At 42.7% G+C, this 24501-nt stretch overlaps 1 protein-coding gene and 1 long non-coding RNA gene across 4 annotated transcripts; one reads left to right on the plus strand and one right to left on the minus strand.

The window, feature by feature from the left end:
* LOC129149013 (uncharacterized) lies at positions 1-4042 on the minus strand. Its single transcript, XR_008556001.1, has 2 exons — positions 3609-4042; positions 1-684 (listed from the first exon to the last, which is right to left on the minus strand). It is a non-coding gene; the product is annotated as an uncharacterized LOC129149013 (long non-coding RNA).
* A 718-nt stretch (positions 4043-4760) lies between these two features.
* LOC129149014 (angiogenin-like) lies at positions 4761-23230 on the plus strand. Of its 3 annotated transcripts, none has more exons than XM_054715587.1 (2): positions 4761-4810; positions 22603-23230. In XM_054715587.1, exon 2 carries the CDS (start codon positions 22620-22622, stop codon positions 23058-23060), a length of 441 nt encoding a protein of 146 aa, XP_054571562.1. In that variant the 5' UTR covers positions 4761-4810; positions 22603-22619; the 3' UTR covers positions 23061-23230. The 3 variants fall into 3 exon arrangements, with proteins under 3 accessions (XP_054571562.1, XP_054571561.1, XP_054571563.1); XM_054715586.1 differs by lacking the exon at positions 4761-4810 and adding an exon at positions 17851-17910; XM_054715588.1 differs by lacking the exon at positions 4761-4810 and adding an exon at positions 17889-17929.
* The last annotated feature ends 1271 nt before the right edge of the window (positions 23231-24501 follow it).

Consider the following 24501-nt stretch of genomic DNA (forward strand, 5'->3'; position numbering starts at 1 on the left):
TTAAAATTTAGGGAGCCTTTACTAGCCGGGCGGCCGGACGACCCGGTGACTGCTCTGCCATTCTCCACGCAGGGAGACCAGAGAGCAGCAGTGACCCTTTGTGTAGGACCACTTTTAAGCACATAAACCACATCCGGTTTTTGCAGAACAAGTAACCCAAGACAAAACAGTTTTTCCCAAGCAACGTCAGGATCATGCCAATGACGACCATGTTATTCACAGGGTCATCCTGTTCTCCAGAAAGCTGACAGTGTTCTATGAAAGAAGGCTACGTGCTGGGAAGGGGCCATGAGACCCTAGCTCAAGGCTTGGCCTAGTGTCAGCACTGACATCTCTATCTGGGGCATAGTCCACGGCCTCAGTAGTGCTCAAAAATCCCCACTCTCCAACATTCCCCACTGGTTTTATGTACATGAGTCAAATCATTGACTCTTTTGGGTCATTGTTGGCGAGGGAGTTATATTGACCCATGAGGACTATAAGCTTGATATCTTGAGCTGAGTGTGATGAAGCCATGTCGGGATCCCATCGACCTTGACTGCTGTGGGGGTGTCCTTTCCAGGTAGGAGTCAGTCCTTGTGTGGCAATTTTCTTTACCCAAACAGAGTCACCAGGGTGGAAGGATGGACCGGATCAGAGATGCTTCTGGACTGATTTCTGGGTAGACTGTAAAGCCTGTAAGAACTTGAGTAAAGATTGGTTATGGATTTCAGCTTTTCTAGATTGGGTTTTCATGTAAGCTGGTGAAGTGGGTAGGTCAGGGTTTGGAAGAGTCACTAGAATCTGTAGAGGCCCCACTGGTTTTAGGGCAGCCTCCTGGGCTGCTTCATCTGCAACCTCGTTCCCTCTTGCTTCTGGGGAGTCCCCTTGTCTCACATAGGTAGAGATGGAAAGACTTAATTACATCTGGTAGTTGGCCCATTGTCCTTGCTCTGCTCATATCTGTCTAACTGCCTAATATATTACCTCAAGGATCCTGGCTCTGAATTCTTTTAGGGAAAATGGACGTTGTTAGGCTCTTCTAGCTACTTCCTGCTGAGGCGGGTCAGAAGTTTCTCTCAGAGCCAAGAGATCCTTGCTGTCTGTCAGAGGGACAATGAGGCCTGGGCACAGAAGGAGGTGGGCTTGTGACCCGGCGGAGACAAACTGTAACAAATGGTCTGGTGGAAGGGAAAGAAAACCCTTCAGTTTTAATAACTTCTATTGAAATAGAATTTTTCTCCTCAAAATTACCCCCATGTTTATCAAAAGAGCCAAATCAAGATTAATTTATCTATTGTATTTAATTTGGCCTGATTGTTTGCATAAACATAACAAGAATGGTAACTGACTACCTTTGCTGGAATTTCATGATTGAATCTTAATGTGCCTCATAGGGCCAGGAAGCCAAGCCATCCAGCTGCAGTCAGGCCTGCCTGTAGTACCTGCTGAGTTAGGTGAATCCTCACCTATAGTGGCTCTACCCGGGCCCATGCCCTAGGTTTTAAGGCCCATCTCAGTAGCCCTCCTACTCATCGCGGCTCAGAGTGCATGGGGGTCCCGCAGGGACGCAGAGGCGCCCTTATTGCTCCCCTTCTACTCTGACCAACCGCCAGTGATGGTAGGGCATGGGCCTGATGCTCCAGCACCAGCTATTTTCAGGGCTACCAAGCAGGATACCAGGCTTTCTCCGTGGCACTCTTATTGGCTTCAAGTCTTTAGAGTTCAGGCAGGGCTCTTTAAAACATGATACTCCAGTCAAAGTTTCTGGTTAATAAAACTACTATTGGAAACCGGTCTTATTGTATTTATGCAAAGAAATGTATTGCCATGATTTATTAAGTATTGCCAAATTTCGGAGGAATTGTATAGGAGGAAAATATACTGACCTGCTTTAAGATAGAATTTTCCTTGCCAGTCCTTTTTACGGACTTTTTAAATTATAAAAAACAGTAACTGTTAGATTTCTTTTATCAGTCCCTCCCTAAGTACTTTGGCATAAGCTATTTACTCTCTGTTTAGGGAGGCAGAATGCAAATTATTTACTCTTCCTGGCTTACTGGCCTGTATTGTTTGATTTCTTTATAACATATTTCTTCTCCTTCTTACACCTATACTACCATCTATTGAAACAGACACTTCTAAATTAGCCTTTAAACCTTCTTTCTATGTCCTTTAAAAATGCATAACTATGCCTCAGCCCTTCTACTGAGTATTCCTTATTCTTTGAAACCTTAATCCTTTAATGATTCCTAAAAACTAGACAGTCAGAATTTCTTAGATTAACATTTATGACCACACTTTAAATGTACTTTTTAAAGAAAATATAACTAGACCTTCAGTGATAAAACCAAGAGTAGGTAAAAATATTTCCTTTTGAGAGACAGATATTTTTATAACTTAAACTAATTGTCAGCCTTAAAGATATTATATCTTAAAATTCCTTTGCTGAATATTCTACCACTGCCCAAGAAGTACCCAGTAACCCCACCCTGCCAGGCTCGGACAGTGAGAAAATGGGCAGAGGAAGATCCACTGTGTTTTGCCAGCAGAGTTCAGATAAGCAAGAAACCAAGGACGCCAGCAGAGCTGGTTGTACCCAGCAAAATTAACAAAAACCTATCTCTCCCTCTTCTCCCCCTTTTCTGCATTAACCATTTACTCTGTCCTTAGCAGGGGAAATAAGGCAAGCTTTCTGAGATCCTGTATAACCAGGCTTTTTACACTTAAGAAACTGCTGTTCTCCCTCCCAGATTTTCCTTCTTTACTCCAAGGTCCCAGAGGATCTCAACCTTCACCACTTCTGATATCTCCAAACATTCTCTGTCCCCCAGCCTAGGGCTTCTCTATCTCAGCAGGCTGAGAGTGAATTCTACCGCCTCTACCCTTTCTACACCTGCGCCAGAGAAATTGCAACCCAACAAGTTCCCTCTTGCTTCTCTGGATTGGCAACCTTCACAAATTTTATAACTTTAAATTAATCCTAGGACTTTAAAATTTCAATTTAATACAGCAAATTTACAAATCAGAGCAAATTCAAACCCTTACTTACACAAACATAGACAGAAATTTTTATTAGCTAAGTGGGCTGATTCCCTCTCTGACGGAGAACAAAAGACTCTGAGAAAAGGGTGTCTCAGCAGCTGCTAAAGACTTTTGCATTCCATCATAGCAGGTCCACCCTATCTTTAAACAAATTAAACAACAGAAAGAGATAACAAATACTCTCACACTTACATTTATACACCAGACAGTCTGAGTTTTTGACCTAGGGGAGGTGATCAAGCTCCCCCTTCCACTCACTGGGATATGGGAAAGTTGGCCATTCCCGCTCACAAAATTTCTGTAAATCAAAAGCATTAACGGAAGCTCCGTAGTCATCTGCTCGTCGCTTGAATTCCTGAAAATTTTTCAAAAAACATTGCAGGGGAGTACAGACAGAAGCAGACTGACCTATTCTAATGATAAAGACAATTAAGACCACAATAACACAGAATAACAAAGACAACCAACAGGATCGCCGGGCACCGTCGTGCACCGGGATCTGGTCTCGGTAGTACTGCTGCGTCCAGCCTTCCAGAGACCCCAGATGGGCACCTACAGAACAGAACCAGAAATAAGTTTCTTACCGGTAGGAACCAGATCCAGGTGGCTCTAATCAGAGTCAATCAGGAAATTTAGCAGACGGGGTTTCCGACCTCTACCAGTCCCGGGGCTGAGGAACATCTCTCAGAGATCTCCCCCTGGGTTGGAGAGTCCAGGGACCCCGGTGGGCTCTGGTCACAGGACCAGGCAAAGGCTGGTGATCTCGCTAGGGCCTCCAAATGTTGTGGAGCGGATGCGAGTGAATGACCACTGGAGTCCAGACCAAATTAAAATTTAGGGAGCCTTTATTAGCCGGGCGGCCGGACGACCCGGCGACTGCTCTGCCATTCTCCACGCAGGGAGACCAGAGAGCAGCAGTGACCCTTTGTGTAGGACCGCTTTTAAGCACATTAACCACATCCGGTTTTTGCAGAACAAGTAACCCAAGACTAAACAGTTTTTCCCAAGCAACGTCAGGATCATGCCATTGACGACCATGTTATTCACAGGGTCATCCTGTTCTCCAGAAGCTGACAGTGTTCTATGAAAGAAGGCTACGTGCTGGGAAGGGGCCATGAGACCCTAGCTCAAGGCTTGGCCTAGTGTCAGCACTGACATCTCTATCTGGGGCATAGTCCACGGCCTCAGTAGTGCTCAAAAATCCCCATTCTCCAACAGTCTCAGGTTCAAATCCTGGGCCAGTCCAATCTTTCAAAATTTGCTTTTCCCCCTTTGGGGTCTACTGCAAAAAGTTCTGTTCCGGGCCTGTTCCAAACTGTTAGCAAACCAGAGGGGCATTGAACTGATGGGAAGCGGATGACCTGTGTTGGAGATGAAATTGTCTGGCTTCCAAGACTCTGGGATCAGCAGCCCGTGTCCCTTCGGGCTTCCGTAGGCAGGACAGGTGTCCCGCATCGTGCTGTCGCGAGTCCTGCTGTCCAAGCCAGCCACGCCTTTGCTGACACCGTGTCTCCAAAGCAGATCTCCAGGGTCGCTCCAGGCCATGCAGGGCCTCTCAGGCTGTGCCTGGGTCAGGGATGCGGTACCGCCAGCTCCAAAGGCAGGACCTCCACACGGATCTCCTTAGAGAAACTGGGCATGGTACCAACTACCCAGGGGCTCGCCCGCGGCGTCTCCCCTCCACACAGCATCCCAATCCCCTTAGTGTACACACACAAAGCAGGAGTCAGAACATCTTCACGTTTTCTACCAGCTCCCCGTTTTCTTACAAAGGAGGAAGAAGCAGGTGAGAAACAAAAACTTCTCTTTCTAAGCCCTGGCCTTTTCTGCAACTTTGTTCCCAGGCCAAGATGGGTTTAATTTCTGCTCCTCCTCCTGCTTCGTGTCCTAACTTTATCAGGGCGCTTTGGCCAGGGTAGTCCCTTCTGAGTGGAGGAAATTCAGGAAGAGTTTGTGGGACCAGACTGGGAGCTGAGGCATGGAAGGAGGCAGAAGTGCAGTTTTGTAAAGTTAGCAATGTTACATTCCCACCCCATGTTTACTTTCCGCAGCTGGGCAGAGATAGCAGAGCGAATGCCTGTAGCCTAGCAGGTAGACTCCAAGGGACCACTGCCTGGGCGGCCCAGGGAGACCGGCACATGCTCAAACTAGGGATTCTTTGCTGGCTACTAGGTTGATCGCCAGATTTATGGCGCAGAACTTGTTCAGTTCTTGCAAATGGAAAGGACATTTGATGCTTTCATTTTCTGTTTCTTCACCTCTGCCTCCTCACCCTTAACCCACCCTCAGCCAGCGCGGTGAAATTCTTGGAGACTCTGCCAACAGCCTCCTCTTTAAGCTTTCTTCCTGCACCATTGGGATCCTCAGCCTTCTTACTGGGAGACAGCACACCCACAGACACAGCACGTGGGCATGACATGACATCTTTGTTTCCAAAGGACAGTAATACAGTCTCAGCACCACTGTGAGGACTAGGGAAATCTATAATTAGCCAAGACCCTCCCTTTGTGTCATTAAGAACCTAATAATCAAGCCATAATGTGATCACTAGAAACACAAGTGACATAATTATCTGAACAGCAGGTGGCCAACCTTCCAGAAGCAGCCTCAGGTATTCATAGAGCTACTTAAACTGCACAGCTACTAACTAGTTAGTGCAGGATGATAATGGTGTTACATTTCATTTCAAGCAATTTCATTTTTATACAGATAAAGTAATATATTTTTTGAATTTGAGGAAATACTGCAAGTAGGTTTCCCTTAAACAGCAACTTTCACAGGAACCTTTAAAATTAGCCTTGATTTTCTAGAAATTCCTAGTATAGAACATGAAGTCTGTGTAGATGTTCCTTGGGCCACACGTTGTTCTCTTTCTTTGCTCCTCAGTTTCCTCATCTGTAAAATGAGGAGTTAACAGAATGGTTTCTGAGGTCCCTCTCTCTTATTCTTTGTTGCAGGAATGACCAGATATTGTAACAGGCCTCACAGAAAAAGAAGGTACTCCAGTCATGAGGAGAAAAACTATCACTTGGCAAAGAGGATAGGAAAAGCCATTCCAGGGAAATAGGAAGGGCTCTGGCTTTTGTCAAAAGTGCAGATGTCAGGTTATAAGCAGGCAGAGGTAAGTGGCTGGTCAAGTTATTGCTGGGAGCACTTACCAGTGTGATTCACAAATGAAAGTAGATGGCTAAGAAAGTGGACCAAAGCAGGCTGGCAAAACCCCTCTTTAGGAGTTTCCATTATACTGTATTTGAGCAAAAAGCAATCTCTGGAAATAGTTATTCTCAGAAAAACACCTTGAAACATTTGGGAAAGAGAGAATGGGCACAAAGCCCAGAGTTTGTTGATAAGTGAGTGTTTACTGTTTGTCTGTTTGGAAATAGAGCCACGTCAGCAGGCCTGTGTCCCATTCTCCCTCTATCAGAACTGTCTCTCCTTGCTAGAAGTGGAGACATGATCCTTCTTCTCACGTGAGCTTCATCCTCTTTAACCATTACTTCTCTTCTTAAGTAAGTTTCATGCCTGTAGACCCAAACTCTGTAAGAGTTATAAAGAAATGTAGAGATTAACCTCTTCCCTCCATCACACAATTTACTATTAGTCTTAAGGACAGAATTAAACATTTTTACTCTGTATAAAGGGGAGAGTACACCAGCACTAGAGTCCTTAGAAGGAGAACCCAATCTTCCCCTGTCCGTGCAGAGAAACTATTGGCTTGAAGAAGAGACATAGAAAAACATTTCAGAAAAAGGAGAATAACTTTCAAGTTCAAGCTGTCAGAACATTTGAAAATATATGAATATACTAGAGGCCTGGTGCACAAAATTCGTGCATGGCGGGGGGGAAGGAGTTGGGTTGGGTTGGGGGTGGGTGGGTGTCCCTCAGGCCAGCTTGCACCCTCTCCAATCTGAGATCCCTTGAAGGATGTCCTACTGCCGGTTTACAGGGATCAGGCTTAAACTGGCAGTCGGGTATCCCTCTCACAATCCAGTACTGCTGGCTCCTAACTGCTCACCTGCCCTGCCTACCTGTCTGATTGCCCCTAACCACTCTGCTAACTGGCCTGATCACCCCCAACTGCCCCCTGTGCCAGTGTGCTCACACCCAACTGCCTCCCTGCCAGCCTGATCACCGCCAACTGTGCCCCCATGCTGGCCTGCTCGCCCCTACCTCCCCTCCCCACTGGCCTGCTCACCCTCAACTGCCCCCCTGCTGGCCTGCTCACTCCAAACTGCCTCCCTCACTGTCCTAATCACCTCCAACTGACCCCCACTGATGGCCTGCTTGCCCCCAACTGGCCCCCCTGCTGGTTTGCTTACCCCCAACAGCCCCACCCCGCAACAGGATGATCACCCACAACTGCCCTCCCCTCTTGGCCTGTAACCGCCACCATGGCTTTGTCCAGAAAAACATCCGGAAGCTCTCCTGGAAGGTCTCCCAGTCTAATTAGCATATTACCCTTTTATTAGTATAAATAGAGGCTTGGTGCACGGGTGGGGGCTGGCTGGTTTGCCGGACCAGGAAAGGTGTCCCTGATCAGGGTGGGGGTTCCCTTGGGGCATGGGGCAGCCTGGGCGAGGGGCCTGTGGTGGTTTGCAGGCCGGCCATGCTCCCATGGGGTGAGGGTCCCTGCTGGGGGGCACATGGCCAGCCTGGGTGAGGGGCTGAGGGCTGTTTTCAAGCTGGTCACAGCCCCTTCAGGGTGGGGGATCCTGGCTGGGGTGTCTGGCCAGCCTGGGTGAGGGGCTGATGGCTGTTGCAGGTTTGCCAAGCCCCCCAGCGGGGACCCTCACCCCATGGGAGTGTGGCCAGCCTGGGTGAGGAGCTGAGGGCTGTTTTCCGGCTGGCCATGCCTCCCGGTGATCCAGCCTCCCAGCCCTTCCTTTTTTTCTTTTCTTTTTTTTTTCAGTGCCTCCTAGAGTGGAGGCCAGGGCCGGCTGGAAGCAGGTTTCTGGGATTTATTTATCTTCTATAATTGAAACTTTGTAGCCTTGAGTGGAGGCCAGGGTCAGCCAGGGCAGGTGGGAAGCTTGGCTTCTTCCATCGCCGGGGATAACCCAAGCCTCCTGCTTGCTCCAGCTCTGTGGCTGCCACCATCTTTGTTGGGCTAATTTGCATACTAACTCCTGATTGGCTGGTGGGTGTAGTAGAGTGATGGCCAATATGCATGCTTCTCTTTTATTAGTGTAGATTTTTCAATTGGCAATTATTTCACATCTATTACAATCACTGACAAAGATATAGTGTTTATTAATCAGAGACTATAATTTCCTGTTACATTTTGAAACACAAATGGATAAGCACTTCGATGCACTTTAATAAAATTGTAAAACTTTTTTCTCAAAAACCTCATTTTCTGTTTCCGCATAACCTCATTGTGCCAAGCTGAAAATAAAACAATTAGAATAAAAGCAACCATTCACCATTCACCTGACTCTGCACTGTCAACCATGTAGGCAGGTTGTGGATTTCCCCAAGGTTATTCACTAAAATCCTTGAGACAGAGAAGGGATGTGGCTGTGTTCAGAGGCTGGAGGCTGCTCCCCGCCATCACTGCCAAACTAAACCCAGAGGCTGATCTGTCTGTGTGAGCTGGGCTGGAACTGGTGTTTCAGGTCATGGGACTGTTTGTGTGTGAATGTGACATTGGAGTGTAGTGTCTTGTCTCTGTTGTTAGGCGATTCATCAGAGAAGGGTTGTGTTGATCAAGTCATCTTGTCCCCAAGGCTGCGGGAGGTGGCTGATGCCTCAGTCTCCTGGGACTGCTGAGGCACTCAGGGTGTTGGAATGGGCCTGGCAGCCATCTTCCTTAACAAGTAAAATGGTTGATAACTTTTTAGAACTCACTTCTCAGTGTCTCTTTTAAAGGTGATATGTGATTAATTTAAAATAGGTCCCACTCCCAAATACCTTATCTGCCCACAAAGGATAGTGAGGATTTGGGCACTCTGCTGTGTGCCAGTAGAGACCCTACTCTAAGGGCCCCATATCCTGTTACCTTTCTTTGCTCCTAAAGGACATTGAACTTTGGTGTTTGGCAGAACAAATGTTCTGGCCAGAGACTTGCCTGCACCTTCCTCTCCAGAGGCTTCAATAACGGAATCACCAAGTACTGAGGGAAAGCATTTATGGCAGTGTGCTTGGTCCTCTTCTCACTACCTTCAACTTTTTTCTTTTTAGCTCAGGATTTGGTAGGGGATGAAGGCAAGCAGAGAGATGATGGGGGAAAGTGAAGCTCAGGCAGGACTCGTCATAACACAACTGAAAAGCAGATGACGTTTGCCCTTTTTGGGTTCTGCATGCTGCCCATGTCTCCAGAAAGGGACAGAACTGAGCCAGCAGGTCCAGGATGTGTGGGTTTTTGACTTCTGCAGGAAAGAATTCAAGTCACAAGCCCAGCTGATTTTGAGAGTATTTTTATTAAAGGTTGGAACCGTGACACAAAGGAAGAGCTTTGGATAGAAGAAGCAAGGTCACAGTAACAGAAGTGACCCTCGACTGGGCTGCCTAAACTCAGAAAAGGAAGTCACAGCAAAAGATGTGAGCCTAGACTTAGCTGCTAGATCACTGAGAAGTAAAAGTGTGAGAGTCAAAAGTGAGTCAAGTGTGGATTGCTTTTGGCTCACTGAAAAGTTAGACAAGAGGAGGACCGTGGGAATTTAGGAGAAAGCAAGTAAAATTACACACCTGAGAAAAGGGTGGCATTGGTGTGCTCAGAGAAGAGCATGTCTTGAGGATTAATCTGTTTTCTGTAGAAGGGAATTTTAGGGGAGGTCTCCATTAGAATATTCATCAGCTTTTAGGCACGTATTTTAACATGCTTATGTATCAAATGAGCGTATAGTGGGGTTTGGGATCATTCTCTTGTCATCGTTAGCCCTATCTTGGATTTGTCTGGCTCTAATTGTTTTTTTTTTTTTTTTTTTTTTTTTGTTGTTATTTATTCCCCTGACCTCATTCTTTCTTGGGTTTGGCACTAATGGCACCACTGGGTCTCTGTTACCTATCTCCCTGACTAGGGTGATTTTAGCTACTCACTCTCTGGTTCATTAGGTATTCTTCCATAACCAAGGACACCTGCTCCTAATTGTCCTTGGTTAGGGAAGATAGAGTCAAATGTTTTTTGTTTTTTTTTCCTTTATTGATCCATTTATCTAACAAATATTATTTTTTTATTTCTTTATTGATTAAGGTATTACATATGTGTCCTTATCCCTCCATTACCCTCCCATCCCTCAGAGTCTAATGTTTTATGAGCTGGCTTTGATTGCTTGGCCCTTTGTTTATTTTATTTTATTTTTTTCCCCAATTTTTTTTATTAAGGTATTATATGTGTACATATCTTACCATTTCCACCCCCCACATCACTCCCATATATGCCCTCACCCCCCAGAGTTTTGCATCCGTTGGTTATGCTTATATACATGCGTACAAGTCCTTTGATTGATCTCTTATCTCCCCCACCTCTCCCTAACTTTCCCCCTGTAATTTGACAGTCTGTTTGATGCTTTACTGTCTCTGTATCTGTCTTTTTGTTCAAGTTTATAATGTTCTTTATTATCCATAAATGAGTGAGATCATGTGGTATTTTTCTTTCATTGACTGGCTTATTTCACTTAACATAATGTTCTCCAATTCCATCCAGGTTGCTGCAAATGATGAGAATTCCTTCTTTTTTATGGCAGCATAGTATTCCATTGTGTAGATGTACCACAGTTTTCTGATCCAGTCATCTGCTGACGGGCACCTAGGCTGTTTCCAAATCTTAGCTATGGTGAATTGTGCTGCTATGAACATAGGGGTGCATATATCCTTTCTGATTGGTGTTTCTAGTTTCTTCGGATATATTCCCAGGAGTGGGATTACTGGGTCAAATGGGAGTTCCATTTTCAGCTTTTTGAGGAAACTCCATACTGTTCTCCACAGTGGCTGCACCAGTCTGCATTCCCACCAGCAGTGCACGAGGGTTCCTTTTTCTCCGCATCCTCGCCAACACTTGTCATTTGTTGATTTGTTGATGATAGCCATTCTGACAGGTGTGAGATGGTACCGCATTGTTGTTTTGATTTGCATCTCTCGGATAATTAGTGACGTTGAGCATGTTTTCATGTGTCTCTTGGCCTTCCTTCTGTCTTCTTTTGAAAAGATTCTATTTAGGTCTGTTGCCCATTTTTTTATTGGATCATTTATCTTCCTTTTATTAAGTTGTATAAGCTGCCTGTAGATGTTGGAGATTAATCCTTTATCAGTGATGCCATTTGCAAATATGTTCTCCCATGCAGTAGGCCTTCTTGTTGTTTTGTTGATGGTTTCTTTTGCTGTGAAAAAGCTTTTTATTTTGATGTAGTCCCATTTGTTCATTTTCTCTTTAGCTTCCATTGCCCTAGGGGCAGTGTCAGTGAAGAATTTCTTTTGGCATATGTCTGAGATTTTGCTGCCTGTGGATTGCTCTAGTATTTTTATGGTTTCCCGTCTTATGTTTAAGTCCTGTATCCATTTTGAGTTTATTTTTGTGTATGGCGTAAGTTGGTGATCAAGCTTCATTTTTTTGCATGTATCTGTCCAATTTTCCCAACACCATTTATTGAAGAGACTGTCTTGACTCCATTGTATGTTCATGCCTCCTTTGTCAAATATTAATTGAGCATAGTGGTTTGGGTCAATATCTGGATTCTCTATTCTGTTCCATTGATCTATATGTCTGTTCTTGTGCCAGTATCAGGCTGTTTTGAGAACAGTGGCTTTGTAATACAGCTTGAAATCTGGTATTGAGATCCCTCCTACTTTATTCTTCTTTCTCAGGATTGCTGTGGCTATTCGGGGTCTTTTTTTATTCCAGATGAATTTTTGGAGAGTTCTTTCAAGGTCTGTGAAATATGCCATTGGTATTTTAATGGGGAGTGCATTGAATCTATAGATTGCTTTGGGTAGTATGGACATTTTAATGATGTTGATTCTACCAATCCATGAACATGGTATGTTCTTCCATCTGTTTACATCTTCCTCTATCTCTTTTTTCAGTGTCCTGTAGTTTTCCGTGTATAGGTCTTTTACCTCCTTAGTTAAGTTTATTCCTAGGTATCTTAATTTTTTTTGGTGCGATGGTAAATGGGATTGCCTTTTTAGTCTCTCTGTCTGTAAGTTCACTATTGGTGTATAAAAAAATGCCATAGATTTCTTGGCGTTAATTTTGTATCTGCTACATTGCCAAATTCATTTATCAAGTCTATTAGTTTTTTGACGGAGTCTTTTGGATTTTTTATGTACAATATCATGTCGTCTGCAAATAAAGACAGCTTTACTTGTTCTTTTCCAATTTGGATGCCTTTTATTTCTTCTTCTTGTCTAATTGCAATGGCTAATACTTCCAGTACTATGTCAAACAGGAGTGGTGAGAGTGGGCATCCCTGTCTTGTTCCTGTTCTTAGGGGAAATGTTTTTAGTTTTTGTCCATTGAGTATGATGTTTTCTGTGGGTTTATCATATATAGCTTTCATTATGTTGAGGTATGAGCCTTCTATTGCCACCTTGTTGAGAGTTTTTATCAAGAAAGTGTGTTGGATTTTGTCAAATGCTTTTTCTGCATCAATTGATATGACTATGTGATTTTTATCTCTCAATTTGTTTATGTGATGTATCACGTTTATTGATTTGCGGATATTGTACCATCCTTGCATTCCTGGGATAAATCCTACTTGGTCATGGTGTATGATCTTTCTGCTGTACTGCTGCAGCCGATTTGCTAGAATTTTGTTGAGGATTTTGGCATCTATGTTCATGAGGGATATCGGTCTGTAATTCTCTTTCATTGTGTTGTCTTTATCTGGTTTTGGTATTAGGGTGATGCTGGCTTCATAGAAGGAGCTTGGAAGTGTTCCTTCTTCTTGAATTTTTTGAATAGTCTGAGGAGGATAGGCTTTAGTTCTTCCTTGAATGTTTGGTAAAACTCTCCTGTGAAGCCATCAGGCCCCGGGCTTTTGTTTGCCGGAAGCTTTTTGATGACTGCTTCAATTTCGTCCATAGTTATTGGCCTATTGAGCTCTTTAGATTCTTCTTGGTTGATTTTTGGAAGGTTATATTTTTCTAGGAATATGTCCATTTCCTCCAGGTTGTCCAGTTTGTTGGAATAGAGTTGTTCGTAGTATTTTGTAACAATCCTTTGTATCTCAGCGGGGTCTGTTGTTATTTCACCTCTTTCATTTCTGATTTTGTTTATTTGGGTCCTCTCTCTTTGCTTCTTGGTGAGCCTGGCTAGAGGTCCATCTATCTTGTTTATCCTTTCAAAGAACCAGCTCTTGGTTTTGTTGATCTTTTGTATTGTTTCTTTGGTCTCTATGTCATTTATCTCTGCTCTGATCTTTGTTATTTCCTTCCTTCTGGTTACACTGAGCTTTTCTTGCTGCTCTTTTTCTAGCTCTTTGAGTTGTAGGGTTAAGTAATTTATTACCATTGTTTCTTGTTTTTTGCTATAGGCTTGTAGAGCTATGAACTTCCCTCTCAGGACTGCTTTCGCTGTGTCCCATAGATTTTGGATTGTTGTGTTTTCATTGTCATTTGTTGCCATGATGTTTTTTATTTCTTCCTTGATCTCTCTGGTGACCCAGTCCTTGTTTAATAGCATGCTGTTTAGTCTCCATGTGTTTGATTTCTTTGGATTGTGTTTATTGTAGTTGATTTCCAGTTTTATGCCACTGTGATCTGAGAAGATGCTTGATATAATTTCTATCTTCTTGAATTTGAAGAGACTTTGCCTGTGACCCAGCATATGGTCTATCTTTGAAAATGACCCATGTGCACTTGAGAAGAATGTATATTCTGTGGCTTTGGGGTAAAATGTTCTGAAGATGTCAATTAATTCCATCTGGTCTAGTGATTCATTTAGGATTGCTGTTTCTTTGCTGATTTTTTGTTTAGAGGATTTGTCCAGTGGTGATAGTGGGGTATTAAAATCTCCTACTATGATTGTATTGCTATTAATCTCTCCCTTGAAATCCTACAAGAGTTTTTTTTATGTATTTGGGTGCTCCTATATTGGGAGCGTATATGTTTACCAGAATTATTTCTTCTTGTTGGATTTCTCCCTTTAGTATTATGAAGTGGCCTTCTTTATCTCTTGTTATGGCATTTACTTTGAGGTCTATTTTGTCAGATATAAGTATTGCTACCCCATCTTTTTTTTCATTTCCATTTGCCTGAAAGATATTTTTCCATCCCTTCACTTTCAATCTGTGTGAGTCTCTTGTTCTGAGGTGGGTCTCTTGTAGACAGCATATATATGGGTCATGTTTTTTTATCCATTCAGCTACTCGATATCTTTTGATTGGAACATTTAGTCCGTTTACATTTAAAGTTATTACTGAAAGGTATTTGTTTGTAGTCATATCTATTTTTGTGTCTGTATTCCTTCTTACCTGTTTATTTCTTCTTTTTACAGTATTCCCTTTAGCAATTCTTGCATTGCTGGTTTGGTGGTGATAAACTCCTTGAGCCTTTTTTTGTCTGCAAAGCTCCTGATTTCCCCTTCAATTTTGATTGATAGTCTTGCTGGATATAGTATTCTTGGATTCAGTCCTTTGCTTTGCAACACTTTGTATACCTCCTTCCATTCACTTCTAGCTTGTTGTGTTTCTGTTGAGTAATCATTTGACAATCTGATGGGTGTTCCTTTGTAGGTAACTCTCTGTCTCTCTCTTGCCGCCTTTAAGATTCTCTCTTTATCATTTATATATGCCATTGAAATTATGACATGTCTTGGTGTGGGTCTTTTGGGGTTGATCCTGCTTGGGACTCTCTGTACTTGCGTAACTTTTATCTTTCCCATATCCTGGAAGTTTTCTGTCATTATTTCTTCAAATAGATTTTCTAATCCCTGCTGCTCTTCTTGTCCTTCTGGCAGCCCTATTACACGCATGTTACTTCGTTTCATGTTGTCCCGAAGCTCCCTTAGGCTTTTCTCCTGCTTTTTCTTTCTCTTCTCCAATTGCTGTTCAGATTGAGCTTGTTTCTGTACCTGATCTTCTAACTCACTAATTCGGTCCTCTGCTTCTTGTAGTCTACTGTTGAAACTTTCCATGGTGTTTTTGATTGTAGCTATATCACTTTTCATTTATTCCTGATTCTTGCATAAGTTGTGGATTTTCTCATCCATCCGATGTATAAATTCCACGACCATTACTCTAAACTCCTTTTCGGTTATGTTGCAAGCTTCAGTTTCACTGATTTCCTTTCTTGGCGACTTCACATTTTCTTTCCTCTGTGAGTTATTTCGTTTCCCCATTCTGGCTATCAGCAGAAAGCTCAAGCTTCCGTTTGCGTGGACCTGGGCCGTGTGCTGTGGGGACTTCGCTCCACCCGAGTTTCACTGAAGTGCTCTGACACTAGGACGTGTGGCTGCCTTTGGTTGGTGGGAACCAGGGTCAGTGTCCCCAGTGTTCCGTGTGGTCTCGTGTGCACACTTAGAATCAGGGGCCCTGTCTGCACCACACTGTTGGTATGTGCCGAAAATGAGATCCTTAGCATGTGCCAGGAGTCAGAGTTTCCCTGTGTCTGCACCAAGAATCGAGTGTCAGAGTCTCTGTTGCCTTGTGCGGTTTCTCGTTGAGAATCAGGGTCCCTGTGTGTGCATGCACCAACAATTGGGGTCGCTGGCTCTTAGTGTGAATGCGCTGTGAGTCAGGGATCCCAGGCAGCTGTGTCCGGTGTGCCAAATTCCCTGAAGTGGAGCTGCGTCCTGTGTGTGCTCTCTCTACTGAGCCAAACCGGCTAGGGCGCACACTCTTAATTTCCTGAAGGTGAGCTGGCTCCGTGCACTCTACCGGAGTCCCGGAAGGGGGGCGGAGTCCGTCCTGCACGCCAAATTCCCCAAAGGGGAAGCCCCTCTGTGCAAGCACTAAGATTCCCCGAAGGGGGAGCTGTGACCTGCAAGCCAAATTCCCCCAAATTCTCCGAAGGTGAGCCCTCTGTGCGCACTGACAGATTTCCCCAACAGGGAGCTGCTTCTGTCCCGCTCATGCCAAATTCCCTGAGGGGGAGCGAGTCCCTGTGCAAAGCTCTGCGGCTTGGGCGAGGGGCAGGACTATCAGTGACAATGGCGCTATCTGCGCGCCTGCGGGAAGGGGGATAGGCTCTTTGACTCACGGAATTCTGCCGAGAAGTCGGGATACTTGTTGTTTGTTGGTCTGAAGCTGTGATAGCAGTTCTCTGTCCCCAGTGGCTGCAGGGTCCTGGTTTGTGTCAGAAGCCAGGATCTGAGTCTCAGGCAGCTCTGTTTCTCAAGATGGCATGGTCTCTGCGTCCGCACCAGCCGCCGAGAAGTGTCCGCTTTGTGCGCGGGGCTCCGCCGTCTAGGACTGCCCGGTTAGGCAGCCCCTTGGAAGACGTGCAGAATCTAACTGACCCTAGCTCATACACACACACACACCACCCACGTCTACACTCTCCTCTATGGGTTCCTCACTCACACTGTCTCTCTCCCTACCTTCCTGCCGGTTGCCATCTTCTTTTTTTCGCTTGGCCCTTTGTTTAAATATTTTGTCTCTATTTTCCTTATTCTACTTGCCAGGGAACTTCCCTAGTTTTTTATTACCCTGCCTCATCCACTTTTCTTCCTCCTTAAGTCCTCAGGCCCTTCCAGTTACCAAACCTGTTTCTAAGATAGGCTCTGGAGCACCTGCCCAAGCATGTGTAACCCACTGGTAGCTGTTTAAAGAGTTAATCTCTCCTAGGAGAGAGTGCTTTGGAACAGGGACCAATGCCTCCAAAGTGAAGGCATATCCTGGGTTTTTAGGATTTATCAGTAAGCTAGAAGCAGAGCTTTCCTGGGACCCTTGGAAGCCTTCCTACTCTGCCTGCCTTGTTTGGTAACCATGACCAAACCCAGTTGTGCTGGTGAGCCCTGAGAGAAGCCTAGAGAATCTGCATGGTTGGGGTCCCAAAAGTGGTATCCAAGAATGCATTTTTAGACCATGAGGGATAATAAAAAGAATTTTGGGCCTAGGTGTCAGTCACTGTTGTAGAAACTAAGACTATAGAGATGATAAGACAATTATTCTTCATTAAAGGGGTTCTATCCAATGGAGAGACAATGAGATCAATTAACCATCTCAGGAGTGATGCTTATCAGTGGAGATAATCAGTTTGCAGCTGTGCTACAAGGAACAGAATATTGGGGGCTCCTGGTTAGTCTCTTGTGGACAGCTGACGGTGAAGTAAGGAGAAGCCCAGGAAATATGGCAAAGATATTTCTGAGGCTTAGTAGCTGGGAGGCTGAGGTCAAATAAGTGGGTACTAACAGCTGTCACATAACCTTCTCTACAAGTGCTTTCCTGGTTCTGTGAAATCTATGAATAACCTACTTATTGGCATGGCTTCCTTTCATGAAACCAAATTATGTTCATAAATAGACAGTGCAGGGGAACAGCATTCTGCTGTTGGCGTTCTACAAAGGCAGTTCTTGGAGTTGGCCCATAGATCAGAAACAGCGTCTTCTGGATCCAGATCATGTATGTGAACAATGAAACCTTGGTCCTGTCATGGGCAAGAGTAAGAACCACGAACATTGGAAAAAGGGCAGCTTTGGAACAAAGGACCTTGCTTACCAACATCAAACATTGCCTCTTAGAACAACTCCTTAATCCACTTCAGTGGGTAAATATTTGATCTAGTCATTCCCAAGAAAAAGGTGAATTTCCTTGTTTGCCAAGGGCAGGGTCTTTGGTTTCCTTATCTCTGCCAGGATTAGGGTTCTTTGGAACTAGTTTCCCCACCCTGTTCATTTGATCGCTATATAATCAGAACCAGAGGGATCCAGTGCACACAGCTGGAACCCATCTCCAGGAACAAAGAGGTGGAAACCATCTTCAGTTGGAGCCACTCTTCTTGATTCTTGTAAGATTCTCACCCCTGGGTAATCTATTGCTGTATTTTTTTAATATATACATACTATGTCTAGGCATTTAGCTATTTCAATGGAACAATTCTCCCCCCACCCCCCTTTAAAGCCTATGGGCCCAACTTATGAACTAAGAAAAAATGAACCAGATTCTAAAGTTTAAAATGAAAGCAGATTTCTTTTGGGATTGTCTATATGTGTGGATGAAGGGAGATTAGTGAGACTTGAACAGGTGAAGGGTTACAAGGGATTCCTGAATTATGATAAAATCCCCAAAGACCTGGGGAAGCCATTTGCTGAAGGGCATCTGGATGCCCCAGGGAACAGGCATTAAATGTGGCAGAACAGGAAAGAAACAAAAAGAATGCTTTTAGCCCTTTTCTTCTAATCTTCTCGACTAATTTTTTTTTTTTTTTACTTAAAAAAAGTTTTGATTGCTCTTTAAGAGCCAAGTGGAACATATCTAAGATCAAAAGAAGGTATACTGGCAGGCTGCAGGGAAGAAGAAGGAAAAGAGATAAGGGAAGGAGTATGCATTGGGTGTTATGCTTTCTGCTTTGAGGGATATTGTCCTAGAATACATAAAAGTGTGAAGCTACATGTATGGAAATTAAAACCATAGTTACTTATCATAAACTGTAAGTTAAGTACCTGGTGTGTACGAGTTAGATGAATCTCTTCAATACAAAACATTGCCTGTGGAGAGAGGAAGAGAATATTAATTATTGTGAAGATTAAAGGATGGGTTTGAGACAGATGATAAAGTTAGTCTGAAGAACAATGAAGACATGTTTCATTGACAAAAAGCTGACTGACACTTATGTGCTTGAATATGGAAGGTTATGTGTGAGTGAGTTTAATGACCAGATGTGAGGCTCTAAGCCCTTGGCCTAGGCAGATTCACTTCAGTAGCACAAATAATCTGTCTCATACTTGTTTTCTCCCAAATTGATTGTACCTCTTTTGGGGAAATTTAAGATTGAATATTTGGGTGAGAAAGTTGTGAGTGGGTGAGTAGATATTCGATACTGGTGGCCATGGTGTGTACCGGCTGGGCTTTGGTTTCTGGATGTCTTAGGGATTCAAGATTACAATAAGCCTGAGCAAAATTTAGCTAAATTCTTACAGAATTAATGTGCAAACTCTGAAAGCTAGAAACAAATATTTTCCTTTACCTCTCCAGACTGGGATGGGAGGCTTTCAACCTCCAGCCAGCAAGTGGCTTTGTAGGATATGAAGCCTCTGTGTGGCATCAGTCCAGGCCCTTCATTAAAGGTGGTCTGTGGGCTTGGCTTACACTCTGAGCCTTATGAAATTATACATTTCAGTAAAATTGGATCACAGGCCTACTTATCATCTTTTTTTTTTTTTTTTCACAAAGCGCCTTATGCTATCTACCTACTAAACTTATAAAACCTTGTCTCTGTAATTCCACTAGGCTTTTGCTAGTAAAACTGGAAAAGATTCTCTTATGCTTAGTGAGAACCATAGAATTTCAGACTTTAGAGTTAGCAACACTCTCATTTTATAGATAAACAAACTTAAGCCTGAAGAGGAAAATTAAGTCAAGCACTAAAAAAATAAAATAAAAAATATTGAGGGTCTACTGTGAGGCAGGCACTGAGATTTAAGGTGAGTAATATGGGCTCTGCCCTCCTGTAGAGTGTACACCAGTAGGAGACACTGACATGGAGACAGGTGATTGGATGAAAGGTTGGAAATGGCAGCCCTGGAAATTGGCAATAGGTATATCTTTATTTTGCGATATCCTTGTGGGCAGATCCTGAGTTATGTGACTTTTGCTTTGAAACTTGTATCTAATGGGGTGTCCTTGGTCTTTATTATTTAAGCACAGAGTGTTTAGACAGAAACTCCAGACAGGCCCAGCAGCTCAGACCCCCTTCTTTGAACAACAATATCCCCACAACCTGTACAGCACTGCCACCTCCTACAAGGACCTCTGCTTTCCACTATAGCATGGAAGATATTGGCAACATTTCTACCCACCACTGCCACCTAATGACGCTTTTGGCTACTACAGCTCTGGCTCTACTTGCTGATTTTGAACTCTGGGATTCTGCCTCCAGGCAGAGAGGTGTTGACTTTGTGAATCTAAGGTCCTGTTCCATCTGGGGAGCCTGAGATTCTATAATTGCCTTCGACTTAGAAGGCAATATTTGTCTATTAAAGAGCAAGAAACTTAAATGAATCCACATCAGTAAACCTTTGATGAGGTCTTCCACAAAACTAGAAAAAGAAAACACACCCAGAAGACTAAAAAGCACAGTGTAAATGTAAAGAGCTTGGCAAATGGGGAGCCTGGCAGGCCAGCAGCTGTGTTGAAGCAGTGGCCATGTATGAATACTTGTTATTCTTTTAGGGCTGGCTCTTCTGTCTTCAGTCATGAACCACTTTTTTGCTCAAGTTCCAAGAACATGCTTTCACTTGATTCTATTACAAATTGTAATTAGTGTTCCTAATGGCAACTTTTTCAGCTGCTATTTATTTCAGTAATGTGGAATGACCAAAATTTTTCCTAGTGTATAATTTGGTGTTCTTCAACAGTATGACGAATTTGTGTATCGTTATTATGAAACAGACAAGATGTATCAATGCCAAATGATGATGAGAAAGAGTGTTCACTTTGGTCTCTCTCTCACATGCCTTCCCAGGAAACCATCAGAACCCTGGATTTACTGGTCTTTCTAGATTTACAGTCATTCTCCAAGGGCTGTTTAGTAATAATACAGGCTTAATGCTAGAACCTGTGGCATCTTTAAGGATATAAAAATATTTGACATAAAAATGTTTATTGATGTACATATAAGAACAGTTCAAAATAAAGATTACTATTTAATTTAATGTCTATGAAAATGTACCATTTGTTTTCTTTTAATTTAGGATTTATATGAATTACATCACACTTGAGACTAACTTGAAGGTCAAATTTTTCTTCCATTGTAAGAATATCTTATTATGTGTGATGGTTGCTAATAAATCATAGCCAATCATAAAGTAAGTGAGTTGCTGATTCACAAACAATTTGAAAAGCAAAATTATAAAAAACAGTTTCAAATTTATAGTGAAAAGTCATTTTTATTATTGAATGTGGGAACACTGACATTTATTTGATACAATGTGGGGGAAGATATGATGGTTTTTAAAGGCTCTGAATGTTTCTTAAATTTTTCTCCAAAGAACTAAAAATATTGTCAGGAACTACCAAATATTTTTCTGGAAACACCAAATATTTTTCAACTCTCAAACCTTCACATTTCTTAACACATAAAGTTCTTAAAGTTAATATGAAATTTGTTTTCTATTTTGTTATAATCTATACTTGTTTAATCACATTTTTAATAGCTATCATTGACATAAAATTTTACTCCAGAAGAAAGCATTCTATTTACTGGATAGGTATGTTTGAGTGTGTGTGACACACTGCCCCAGGGAAGTGTGAGTCCCACAGTTTAGACAGAAAACTCTTGAGAGATGATGGCAGAAATCTCCTTCTCTCTCTTATTCTTCTTTTGTGGAAGATGTTACAAAATCATTATAGCAAATTGTAAGGATTTTGGCTTCACGAAAGTTCTGAAGAGGTTTTCTTTGGTGTTCTTTTATCTGATCACATAGTAACATCATTTGTCTATTGTGTAACAGTGTATGTACATTTATGGGAAAACTAGAAAATATTCTCTGAGAATAATCCACCTTGTTCTTAAGAATAAGCTTGAATTCTTCTTCCTCCAGTCTTCTGTAAAAGTTGACCCAGACCCACTTCCAATCATTATACAAATTCTTCCATGCTCTTCTCTGTTTTTTTTCTAAGTAGTATATAATAATTCCACCTTTAACCACAAACCAAGTAATTCTTAGGGAATTGGGTCTGTCTCTCTTCACGTCAGGGCAAAACTGCTCTCAACTGCTCTTCTTATAGCCAGCTGATTTATTGACTTAAATACTTAGAATCTTGTCTTTAACAAACCTCTGATTGACCCTTCCCTGGGCTCAGAAGACCCTCTTTGCCCTGGCCAGTGTGGCTCAGTTGGTTGAGCATCATCCCATGCTCCAAAAGGTTGCCAGTTTGATACCTGGTCAGGGCATATACCCAGGTTGTGGGTTTATTTGGTTTTGGTGCATACAGGAGGCAACCAATAGATGTTTCAGTCTCACATCAATGTTTCTCTCTCTCTCTCTCCTCCCCCACCCTTCCTTTCTCTCTAAACTAAATTAAACATATATTTTTTTAAAGTCCATCTTCTTCATAGGCCTCCTATCTTACTGTTTCATCTCAGTGAACTGGACCTCCTATTCCTACCCCATGGATGCCTTGTACCCAGAAGAGCTTATGTAATGTTTGTTATTCAATTAAGTAATAAATGGACTAGAGTGTGAATGGATATTTTAATGCTATGACTGATAGAAAAATAATTACTCAGAGTCATAAGGGATATGAAAGAATGGTTTGGGCAGGAAGTTGTGTTCAGAACACTTAGATTGATTTTCCAAAAGAATGGATTGACAAGAAATGTGAGATTAATGAGGAAGAGAAAAGAAAAGATATAATTTAGGTGACTGAGGATACTGGACTCATGATGCCCTGTCACTAGTCCAGCAGGTCCCTGTCCTTTTATTCTCATTTGCCCTTTTAGCCTAATTTGTCCTACCATACCTTTTGCCCTTGGCAGGAGCCTTGTTGGAAGAGATGATGATGGGCCTGGGTCCCCTGTTGTTGATCTTCATGCTGGGGTCCTGTCTGACCCAACCAAACCCGGCTCCAGATGACCAGAGGTACAAAATCTTCCTGAACCAGCATTATGATCCCACTCCAGATGGACACGATGACAGATACTGTGAAGTCACGATGAAGAGACGAGACTTGACTTCACCCTGCAAAGACATCAACACCTTTATTCATGGCACCAAGAAGAAAATTAAGGCTGTCTGTGAAGATAAGAATGGGAAGCCTTATGGGGAACATTTCAGAATAAGCAAGTCTCCTTTCCAGGTCACTATTTGCAGGCACCACGGAGGGTCCAACCAGCCTCCCTGCAAGTACAGAGCCACAGCAGGGTCCAGATACATTGTTATTGCCTGTGAACATGGCTTGCCTGTCCACTTGGATAGGACCTTTTACCGTCCATAATCAGCAGGCCACTAGCCCAGAGTTGGCTCTGCTCTCTATTCCTGGCATTTCCCCTACACACTCTAGAACAGGGGTGGCCGCATTCATTGCCAGGGGCCCAGAAAATGAGCTGCCTGGATCTTTTGTTTTCTGTTTTACAATATGTAATAAATAAAAATGTCTCTGAAATCAGTAAGAATCAAAGTCTTCTCATCAGTTCTTGGCCTATTGATTTTTCCCCAATTTCTCTACTCAGCTGCCCCAGAGGGGATGGCATGGAATACAAATGCCCTTTTCCCTATTAGTTACTTCATTCTCAGTCATTAGGGAGGTAGATTTTCCGTTTTTGTGAGTGTAAGGATGTTAAATTCATCTTATAGCAGAGCTGGGAAATTCCAGGGCACATGGCTGCTAAGCAGAATTTTGAAGAGCAAATTATTTTTGCTGTCAAATAAGTCAATATTACTTTTACAAATGTTAAACTTTAAGTAGTGTTTAGAACTAAATACCAGCAGATTAAATTTTACCTCTCTCTTAAGTTATCGCATTTTAAAAAATATATATATTTTATTGATTTTATACATAGAGGAAGGGAGAGGGATAGAGAGTTAGAAACATCAATGAGAGAGAAACATCGATCAGCTGCCTCCTGCACACCCTCTACTGGGGATGCGCCTGCAACCAAGGTACATGCCCTTGACCGAAATCAAACCTGGGACCCTTCAGTCCACAGACCGAAGCTCTATCCACTGATCCAAACTGGTCAGGGCTAGTTTTCACATTTTAAAAGATATATTTCAAATAAAACACAAGGCATATTCATTAATGGATTCAAATCTATCCTCTAAATTCTCTATAAGAGGCAAACTCAGATTAATATTTCAGTATCCCGTTACTCCAAAGTACCTAGATATTTAAATATTTTTCTATTTAACCCAGCAAACTCCAAAGTTTTAAATTACCAAAAAATTATGGAAAACTATGTTTAGTCATAGATATATCTATATCTATATCATCTATATCTATATATATATATATCACCTAAAAAGCTTTATCATAAACCCTTTCTTTAGTTACATCTATTTATTATGTATTAACAAACTTCAGATTTTAAAGCCAATTATTTTACCCAAGGCATTTTCTTGGCAGATTTTGTAATAGGCATAACTTACTGGCCTTCAGTGGCTTTAATATGAAAGTACCATTTTATTTTATTTTCCTTTATAAAAACAGGAGTTCCCCCTCCCCTGCCCACCTTCACTGCTATTTCTGCACCTTCCTGGAGGGTTTTTCTACAGAGCTGTTCCTCCCAGTGTTATGGGCAAAAATAGAACATTGGGGACTAGTTATGGTTACGGGAAATATTAATCTGTTAGCCATGATTGCCTAACCAGGACATACCACCTGGCTAGGAGTCATATGTCCCCTCCCTCCTTGGGATGCAGTACATTCTTATTCAAAA

The sequence above is a fragment of the Eptesicus fuscus genome, chromosome 5, assembly GCF_027574615.1.
Source record: "Eptesicus fuscus isolate TK198812 chromosome 5, DD_ASM_mEF_20220401, whole genome shotgun sequence".
In the NCBI taxonomy this organism is placed as follows: Eukaryota; Metazoa; Chordata; class Mammalia; order Chiroptera; family Vespertilionidae; genus Eptesicus; species Eptesicus fuscus.